Source organism: Pongo abelii, chromosome 9 (genome assembly GCF_028885655.2).
Source record: "Pongo abelii isolate AG06213 chromosome 9, NHGRI_mPonAbe1-v2.0_pri, whole genome shotgun sequence".
NCBI lineage: Eukaryota > Metazoa > Chordata > Mammalia > Primates > Hominidae > Pongo > Pongo abelii.
In genome coordinates, this window is record NC_071994.2 from 8338067 (window position 1) to 8348416 (window position 10350).

General features: G+C 58.2%; 1 protein-coding gene across 1 annotated transcript; it reads left to right on the forward strand.

The window, feature by feature from the left end:
- The first annotated feature begins 4050 nt into the window (after nt 1–4050).
- On the forward strand, nt 4051–9238 carry CD248 (CD248 molecule). The gene is made up of 2 exons (XM_002821477.4): nt 4051–6986; nt 7713–9238. The coding sequence occupies exon 1, from the start codon at nt 4068–4070 to the stop codon at nt 6339–6341; it is 2274 nt and encodes a 757-aa protein (XP_002821523.3). The 5' UTR covers nt 4051–4067; the 3' UTR covers nt 6342–6986; nt 7713–9238.
- Nucleotides 9239–10350: the final 1112 nt, after the last annotated feature.

A 10350-nucleotide genomic window follows, 5' to 3' on the forward strand; every position in this document is an offset into this window, starting at 1 on the left:
TGAGAACATGCGGTGTTTGGTTTTTTGTCCTTGTGATAGTTTGCTGAGAATGATGGTTTCCAGCTTCATCCATGTCCCTACAAAGGACATGAACTCATCATTTTTTATGGCTGCATAGTATTCCATGGTGTATATGTGCCACATTTTCTTAATCCAGTCTATCATTGTTGGACATTTGGGTTGGTTCCAAGTCTTTGCTATTGTGAATAGTGCCACAATAAACATACATGTGCATGTGTCTTTATAGCAGCATGATTTATAGTCCGTTGGGTATATACCCAGTAATGGGATGGCTGGGTCAAATGATATTTCCAGTTCTAGATCCCTGAGGAATCGCCACACCGACTTCCACAATGGTTGAACTAGTTTACAGTCCCACCAACAGTGTAAAAGTGTTCCTATTTCTCCACATCCTCTCCAGCACCTGTTGTTTCCTGACTTTTTAATGATCGCCATTCTAACTGGTGTGAGATGGTATCTCATTGTGGTTTTGATTTGCATTTCTCTGATGGCCAGTGATGATGAGCATTTTTTCATGTGTTTTTTGGCTGCATAAATGTCTTCTTTTGAGAAGTGTTTGTTCATGTCCTTCGCCCACTTTTTGATGTGGTTGTTTGTTTTTTTCTTGTAAATTTGTTTGAGTTCATTGTAGATTCTGGATATTAGCCCTTTGTCAGATGAGTAGGTTGCAAAAATTTTCTCCCATTCTGTAGGTTGCCTGTTCACTCTGACGGTAGTTTCTTTTGCTGTGCAGAAGCTCTTTAGTTTAATTAGATCCCATTTGTCAATTTTGTCTTTTGTTGCCATTGCTTTTGGTGTTTTAGACATGAAGTCCTTGCCCATGCCTATGTCCTGAATGGTATTGCCTAGGTTTTCTTCTAGGGTTTTTATGGTTTTAGGTCTCACATGTAACTATTTTCTCTTTCTTTCTTTCGTTCGTTCTCTCTGCCGAGACCAGCTCGGTTGGTGAGACCCTAACCCAGCAGCGCTAGAGGAATTAAAGACACACACACAGAAATATAGAGGTGTGAGGTGGGAAATCAGGGGTCTCACAGCCTTCAGAGCTGAGAGCCCCGAACAGAGATTTACCCACGTATTTATTAACAGCAAGCCAATCATTAGCATTGTTTCTATAGATATTAAATTAACTAAAAGTATCCCTTATGGGAAACGAAGGGATGGGCTGAATTAAAGGAATAGGTTGGGCTAGTTAACTGCAGCAGGAGCATGTCCTGAAGGCACAGATCGCTCATGCTACTGTTTGTGGCTTAAGAATGCCTTCAAGCGGTTTTCCGCCCTGGGCGGGGCCAGGTGTTCCTTGCTCTCATTCTGGTAAACCCACAGCCTTCCAGTGTGGGTGTTATGGCCGTCATGAACATGTCACAGTGCTGCAGAGATTTTGTTTATGGCCAGTTTTGGGGCCAGTTTATGGCCAGATTTTTGGGGGGCTTGTTCCCAACATCTTTCTTTTCTTTTTCTCTCCTGCTCACCTCTCCCCTCCCCTCCCCTCCTCTCCTCTCCTCTTTTCTTTTCTTTTCCAGAGTCTTGCTCTGTCGCCCAGGCTGGAGTGTGCAGTGGTGCAATCTTGGCTCACTGCAACCTCCACCTCCCAGGTTCAAATGATTCTCCTGCCTCAGCCTCCTGAGTAGCTGGGATTACAGGTGCACCACCATGCCCAACTAATTTCACAAGTAAATATATTTAATGTCAGATAGTGACAAGTGCAGAGGGGGAAAATGCAGGAAGATCCAGTGGTCAAGGAGCCCCAGGGGGCGGTGTGGGGTGGGGTGAGATGGTCAAGGACTCTGGTACTTGAGCTGAGCCCTGGAGAAGGTAAAGAAGCAGAGCATTTTTATATTGCAAGAAGAGCATTCCAGGCAGCGGGAACAACCAAGACCAAGGCTGTGAGGCAGAGTGTCTGGAGCATTTAAGGAACAGCAATGAGGCCAGAGTTTGGAGGCAGATGACATAGACCTAGAGGCCATGGCAAGGACTGTGGCCCTTCCTCTAAGTGAGATGGGGGGCTCAGAGGGTTCTGAATGGAGAAGTGACCAAATCTGACTTGGATTTTGAAAGGATCCCTCTGGCAGGATGGAGAGGGCAAGAGAGAGCACGGGAGAGGCTGTTGGGGAAATCTAGATTGGCGTTGCTAGCCACCTGGGCCGGGGGTGGGTGGCAAAGAAGGTGTCCAGGAGTGGTCAGATTCTGGATGTCTTTGGAAAGTGAAGCCAACAGGATTTGCTGAGAGACTGGATGTGGGCTGTGGGAGAAAGAGAGGAGTCAAGCATGATCTCAAGATTTGGGGCCTGAGCCAACAGAAGGATGAACTCCTCCATCTTGACTTTTGTCTCCTGAGAAGGGGAGTCATTCTGTGTGCTTCACATGTATAGACCTTGTAAGAAGGAACTTCCTGGCATATGGCAAGAACTTCCTAAGCCCTGGTTCTCGAGGGGCTGGCTGGGTCTGCAGGGCCAGCCAAGGCACTGTAAGGTGGTTTGCAAAAAACGCACCCTGGTCTCCACCTACCACATATGCTCAGAAGACAGGAACATTTGCTTCAGGCTCCACAGCTGACAAAGCACATTTGCAAACACTGAGCGCTGTGACACAATATCTCAGCCCTGCTGAGCTAAAAATCCTGGACTCATTGCCCTCATGTTGTAACTGAGAAAAAAGGAGACCCAGAGAGGGCCAGTGACTCCCCTGCAGTCACAAAGTCGATCCATCTGTGGCAGAGGGGGAAGCTGCATCAGGGCAGTTTACTGAAGGGCAGAACCTCTCCCTCACCTCCCCACACTGTTTCTAACTTCTGCTAAGAGTGCAGCGGGTGTGCATGGGTTAATCCTCCAGCCAGCTCCCCAGAGGCCATCCTGGGTGATGGGCTCAGTGCACATGCCTCCAGAGGCCTCCAGGAAGGGCGGGAAGAGGACCCTGGCCAGGCCTACACAGCAGGCCCTGGGGGCAGGGAGGGCTCCACACCCGTGATGCCCATGTCACATATACACATATATGTCACTGTGTGCCCCATGCCCATACATGGCCTTGCATGGGTCCCCTCACAGCCTTCCACATCCTGAGTGCAGCCCAGCCCCCACCCAGCCCCCTAAACCATGCACCCTGCCTTCCTGACGCAGGAGCCCAGAGAAGCATTTCCTGTTTAGGGGCTGCCTCCTCCCCCTCTAAGCCCAGGTTCCCAGGGCCCCAGGCTGAGCTGGGGTGAGGGGAGGGCAGCCCCTGGCCCCCTCACTCCCCCAACACCCCCACACGCTGGCCCAGCTGGAACCAGAAAGCTTGAGGGTAGGGGGAGAGGCTGACGCAGGGGCTAAGTAAATAAATGAGAGGCTGAGGATGCCTGTGCCTGGGTGACCAAGCTGTTTCCATTCAGGCCAAATCGGAGGTCTTCATATGTCAGGCCATGTAGAATGCCACACCATTTTTGTATGTGCACCTAGGGTCTCAGCATGTCAGAATGTGTGTACGTGTGGGAAGGAAGTCATCTGCAAACCGGCATAGGTCTACGGTGAGGTGAAGGGACAAACAGCTTGGCAGAGGGTGCACTCTTGCATGGGGTTGGGGGTGGGGGAGGCGCATGCGTGCGTCCGTGGGGCAAGAAAGGAGTGGGCATGAGGGTGTTCCCGTGCATGGCGAGCAGCTGGGCTGAGACTGCTCCCGGGTGTGATGGGGCTGCTGTGTCCAGATTTGGGTCTCTGAGTCTCTGGGAAGCGACCTCACCCCACAGCCCCGAGCCCCAACTTGAGGGTCACAGAGCTCGGCAGGCCGGCTTTTCCCATCCCCTGACTCTCAGCCCCATGGGGCCCGGGGCAGCCGTCAACTGCGCCTCCTCCCCTCCTCCGCCCCCAACCTTAGAGCCCCCCACCCCACTGCTTCCTGCTCTAGCGGCCCCCGGGGGAGAGGGAGCAGGGAGCTGGCAGCCGCCCCAGCCCACTCCTTACAAGGCCTGAGCCCGGCCCCAGGCCCGCCCCCGGCCCGCCCGCAGGAGGCCCCAGGCCCTCCCCCTGTCAAGAGCTGCCGCCGGCCGGGGGCCGGACCAGTCCGGGGGCATCGCGATGCTGCTGCGCCTGTTGCTGGCCTGGGCGGCCGCAGGGCCCACACTGGGCCAGGACCCCTGGGCTGCTGAGCCCCGTGCCGCCTGCGGCCCCGGCAGCTGCTACGCTCTCTTCCCACGGCGCCGCACCTTCCTGGAGGCCTGGCGGGCCTGCCGCGAGCTGGGGGGCGACCTGGCCACTCCTCGGACCCCCGAGGAGGCCCAGCGTGTGGACAGCCTGGTGGGTGCAGGCCCAGCCAGCCGGCTGCTGTGGATCGGGCTGCAGCGGCAGGCCCGGCAATGCCAGCTGCAGCGCCCACTGCGCGGCTTCACGTGGACCACAGGGGACCAGGACACGGCTTTCACCAACTGGGCCCAGCCAGCCTCTGGAGGCCCCTGCCCGGCCCAGCGCTGTGTGGCCCTGGAGGCAAGTGGCGAGCACCGCTGGCTGGAGGGCTCGTGCACGCTGGCTGTCGACGGCTACCTGTGCCAGTTTGGCTTCGAGGGCGCCTGCCCGGCGCTGCAAGATGAGGCGGGCCAGGCCGGCCCAGCCGTCTATACCACGCCCTTCCACCTGGTCTCCACAGAGTTTGAGTGGCTGCCCTTCGGCTCCGTGGCCGCTGTGCAGTGCCAGGCTGGCAGGGGAGCCTCTCTGCTCTGCGTGAAGCAGCCTGAGGGAGGTGTGGGCTGGTCACGGGCTGGGCCCCTGTGCCTGGGGACTGGCTGCAGCCCTGACAACGGGGGCTGCGAACACGAATGTGTGGAGGAGGTGGATGGTCACGTGTCCTGCCGCTGCACTGAGGGCTTCCGGCTGGCAGCAGACGGGCGCAGTTGCGAGGACCCCTGTGCCCAGGCTCCGTGCGAGCAGCAGTGTGAGCCCGGTGGGCCACAAGGCTACAGCTGCCACTGTCGCCTGGGTTTCCGGCCAGCGGAGGATGATCCGCACCGCTGTGTGGACACAGATGAGTGCCAGATTGCCGGTGTGTGCCAGCAGATGTGTGTCAACTATGTTGGTGGCTTCGAGTGTTATTGTAGCGAGGGACATGAGCTGGAGGCTGATGGCATCAGCTGCAGCCCTGCAGGGGCCATGGGTGCCCAGGCTTCCCAGGACCTCGGAGATGAGTTGCTGGATGACGGGGAGGATGAGGAAGATGAAGACGAGGCCTGGGAGGCCTTCGACGGTGGCTGGACGGAGATGCCTGGGATCCTGTGGATGGAGCCTACGCAGCCGCCTGACTTTGCCCTGGCTTATAGACCGAGCTTCCCAGAGGACAGAGAGCCACAGATACCCTACCCGGAGCCCACCTGGCCACCCCCACTCAGTGCCCCCAGGGTCCCCTACCACTCCTCAGTGCTCTCCGTCACCCGGCCTGTGGTGGTCTCTGCCACGCGCCCCACACTGCCGTCTGCCCACCAGCCTCCTGTGATCCCTGCCACACACCCAGCTTTGTCCCGCGACCACCAGATCCCCGTGATCGCAGCCAACTATCCAGATCTGCCTTCTGCCTACCAACCCGGTATTCTCTCTGTCTCTCACCCAGCACAGCCCCCTGCCCACCAGCCCCCCATGATCTCAACCAAATATCCTGAGCTGTTCCCTGCCCACCAGTCCCCCATGTTTCCAGACACCAAGGTCACTGGCACCCAGACCACCACTCATTTGCCTGGAATCCCACCTAACCGTGCCCCTCTGGTCACCACCCTCGGTGCCCAGCTACCCCCTCAAGCCCCAGATGCCCCTGTCCTCAGAACCCAGGCCACCCAGCTTCCCATTATCCCAACTGCCCAGCCCTCTCTGACCACCACCTCCAGGTCCCCTGTGTCTCCTGCCCATCAAGTCTCGGTGCCTGCTGCCACCCAGCCCCCAGCCCTCCCCACCCTCCTGCCCTCTCAGAGCCCCACTAACCAGACCTCACCCATCAGCCCTACACATCCCCATTCCAAAGCCCCCCAAATCCCAAGGGAAGATGGCCCCAGTCCCAGGTTGGCCCTGTGGCTGCCCTCACCAGCTCCCACAGCAGCCCCAACAGCCCTGGGGGAGGCTGGTCTTGCCGAGCACAGCCAGAGGGATGACCGGTGGCTGCTGGTGGCACTCCTGGTGCCAACGTGTGTCTTTTTGGTGGTCCTGCTTGCACTGGGCATCGTGTACTGCACCCGCTGTGGCCCCCATGCACCCAACAAGCGCATCACTGACTGCTATCGCTGGGTCACCCATGCTGGGAGCAAGAGCCCAACGGAACCCATGCCCCCCAGGGGCAGCCTCACAGGGGTGCAGACCTGCAGAACCAGCGTGTGATGGGGTGCAGACCCCCCTCATGGAGTAGGGAGAAGGGGTGTGCGCTGGACACATGGCCGGGGCTGCACCAGGGACCCATGGGGGCTGCCCAGCTGGACAGATGGCTTCCTGCTCCCCAGGCCCAGCCAGGGTCCTCTCTCAACCACTAGACTTGGCTCTCAGGAACTCTGCTTCCTGGCCCAGCACTCGTGACCAAGGATACACCAAAGCCCTTAAGACCTCAGGGGGCGGGTGCTGGGGTCTTCTCCAATAAATGGGGTGTCAACCTTACCCAAGGCTTCTGACCCCCACTGGTGCTTAAGGGAGGTTCTGGGAGGACTCAGAAAAAAGGAGGGGATCTTCCTTCAGTTTGTCTGAGTCTTCAAACAGATAAGGTAAGATCCCTTTAAGGGAGGGTATGCCTCAGAGATTCTCAGGGAAGCAGGAGCCCAGAGAGGGTAGAGCCTTGCCCAAGGTCACACAGTTGAGGTTTGGCATGGGGAGAATTTCGTATTTATTCCTCATTTTACTGAAGCTCCAAGAAGGTGGGGCTGAACCTGGGGGAGGGTTGTGGAATTAGGGCATCTGCTGAACCGGACTGGGGTTTAGTGGTCAAAGTGGGCTCTGGGGCTGGTGATTCAGAGGAGTGAAGGAGGGATCTAGTGGGTGAGTTGCTCGTTTCTTCAGACACTTCCCTTCCCATCCCCGTAAGTTTCGCAGAAGTTGGGGGCTGGGCTCAGGGTAACTCCAGGGGACTGCCAACCCCTGGTTTGTGGGTGCTCTTGGAGGCATTCCTCCGCTTGCTCCGGGGAGGAGGCTGGGATGGGAAGGGCCGGGAACCCGCGAGAGATCCCATGCTAACTGCTTGGACAGCCGCAGGAGCAAGGCCTTCTTTTGCCAGGGTCGCACTTTGCTCTTGTCCATGTTGGCTGGGGGTGGTGGGGGACAGACAGAGCTCAGCAGACCCGAGCTTGAGCGAGGGCTCCGGCTGCTCAGGACTGAGGTGTCCCAGGAACTGGAGGGCCTGGTCAAGGATCACAGCCTGGTGGGAGTGACCTCCCTCATTTCGGGCTCACTGCCTTGTGGGGCGGGGGTGAGACCTGGGCAGGGGAAGCGCCAGTTCCCACCGCCTCTGTAATTTTTCAGTTACAGCCTCTTGGGGGCCTCTAATTAGGACGGGGCAGAGCCGCCACGACCACCCGGGCAGGCGAGGAGGAGTGGCCCAGCGCCCCCTTCGGGCCTGGACCTGAGCTGGAAGGCTGAGCTGGGCCTCAGGGAACCAGGAAAGGATGGGCCGGAGCTGGGGATGAACCAGGGGGTCGCGGAGGGGGCGGAGGGAACGCTACGCACCGCCCCGGGTCCCGGCTCTCACGTTCCCCTAACTCAAACCAGACGTCCCCGCCAGATCCTGCACAGCTTTAACCTCGGAGACGCCGTCGGGCAGGTTTGCTGGATGCCAATGAGGGTTGCGAGGCGGCCCAGACGGCTGAGTCTGGGAAGGAGGTGAGGAAGCCTGGGGAGCGACAAGGCCCTGCCGAGACGGGATGGTCTGGAGTCCCCTCCGTGACCTCGGGTAGGGATCTAGAGCGCCTCGAGGGCAGGAAAGAGTTAAATACACTGCAGTCGGAGGCGGGGGATGGGAGTGGGGAAGGGGGCCCAGAGCCGGCTCTTTGTCATCTGGTAATGAGCACCAGATGCGGAGCTGCGTGCGGGCCTAAACAGACGGCCTCCCAGGGCAGAGCCCCCGCCTGCGCCCAGCCCGGGCTCAGCCCACTTACTCGCAGGCCCCGCCTCATTCGGGCGCGGCGGAGAACTGCATACTGCGGTGGTATCAGCCCGTACCCGGGAGCTACGAGCCACGCCTACTCGCTGCAGAACCTAAGAGAGCCCCCGGGAGCTCTCCAGAGGCCCCGCCCACAAAGCCACAAGCCCCGCCCCTGCCAACTCAAAGATTCCAGCAGCGCTTGTGCCCGCCCCCTGCCCTCTTGGCCCCGCCCAGTCCCCGCCCACAACCCACAAGCCCGCCTCCTCCGCTCGGCGCGCGCAGATTGGCAGAACTATTAGTCTCGGCTTCTGGGAGGTATGAACTTCGCCCCGAATTTACACATTCTCTTCACGCGGCGCTACAGGCCCCGCCCAACACAACTGCAAGCTTCGTCTCACAGAGCCCTGGACACTGCAGGGAATCCCCCAGAGGTCTTAACTCTGTCGGGGGACGATGTAAACTCCGCCCTCCAGGGAAACGTGAGAAGTTCCCCTCAACCTCCTCTTCAGGCTTCGTCCCCAGCTACAAGCTCCGCCCCCTCTCAAGCTCACAAAACTGGAAGAACTGCGCCCTTGCAAGACTGTCACCTCACACGTCGAGCGGAGGTAGCGGTTCACCTACACGGAGCCCCGCCCCCGGGGCCGCCCACGAAAGATGCAAGCCACGCCCCTGAGGGGGGCCCTCGAGTCCCGCCCACCCAGAGCATCCTGGCTGCGGCCTAGCGCACAAATACCGCTGTGCCAAGAGCGCTACCGAGCCTCTTATCGCACTCCCCGCCTCCCAAGGGTGCTAGCCCCGCCCACACTCCGGCTCACCCTCTTGGGCGCAAGCCCTGCCCACTCCACCCCTGGGTCCCTTACCACCTTCGGGATATGCCCAGATCCACCAGTCCTCCGAACCCCTCATCTGTCACCAGGATGCCCTTGAACCTGGCCCTGGAGCTCTCTTCTTCCTCCACCTACGGTTTCCGTTTGTCCAGATTTCGGGTTCTCTGGGCGAGCCCGGAGACTGGGCCCGGACAGCCGGGCAGATGGCGTCGATGGGCCTTTGGCGCCACCTGGCCTCGGCCCCGCGGACTTACAGCCACCGCGAGGCCTCGGTAGGGCCTCTCTCTCTCAAAGCGTACTAATTGTTCAGTAAATAGCTGCTTAATTCATTAAATGTTAGTGTTACTTAAATATCTGCCGACTCCCCCCACGGGACAGCCCATCCTTTCGCAGATGCCCTTCGTCGTATGTGGAAATTCGTCCCTAAGGGAGCTTCGCACTGGCTCTCGAGCCACCCTATGAGCTGAGCAGCCCTGACAGTCTCTAAAGTGGCTGGCTGGTGGAACTCTTGCTGTCTCTCCCCGACAAATCCTTTCGCCCGGAGGGCGAAAGCATCGCCTCTCATCTGGAGGCCTAGAATTCCTAGCACCAGGTTTCCCCCGCCCCCACCTGGTGCTCCAAAGGGTAGACACCTTCCCTGGGGGGTGTGTTGCGAAGGGGTGGGTTTGGGCGGGGAAGCTCTCAATTAGGAGCTGAAGGTCGTAGTTTTTAGGGACAGTGTCTCAAGGGAGACCCTATCTCAGCTCTCATCACTACCTCTGAAAATACCAGCCTGGAGCGCAGGAGACGCTGAAGTTCAGGGCTAGGAACCCAGTAAAATATGTTTCAAACGTTAGTGCGACAGACAGGGAGCAACCCTTGAGGAGGAAGGCAGCTGACACCACTGAGCTCCAGCTGGGCCCTTTGCTTCCTGCCTTAGCTGCCAACCTTGCCCTTGCCCACCTCCGGGCAAATCAGGCCTGGGGAGAGGGATTCTTTCCAGACCAGGTTCCAATGCTCGTGCACTAGCCATTACAAATGTAAATAGGGTTTAGTGCTAAATAATGACGATAATAATAGTGAATGCTTGAAGCACTTCTGTTTTGTTTTTGTTATTGTTTTTTTGAGACGGAGTTTCTCTCTTGTTGCCCAGGCTGCAGTGCAATAGTGCCATCTCGGCTCACTGCAACCTCCGCCTCCCAGGTTCAAGTGATTCTCCTGCCGCAGTCTCCCAAGTAGCTGGGATTACAGGCACCCACAACCACGCCCGGCTAATTTTTGTATTTTTAATACAGACAGGGTTTCACCATGTTGGTCAGGCTGGTTTCGAACTCTTCGCCTCAGGTGATCCACCCACCTCAGCCTCCCGAAGTGCTGGGATTACAGGCATGAGCCACCACGCCCAGCCTTGAAGCACTTCTTACATGCCCGGTCCTTTTTTAAGGGCTTTACTTGGCTT

What these genes read in the sequence shown, in the direction of transcription:
- CD248 (XM_002821477.4), top strand. Translation starts at nt 4,068, where the DNA reads ATGCTGCTGCGCCTGTTGCTGGCCTGGGCGGCCGCAGGGCCCACACTG.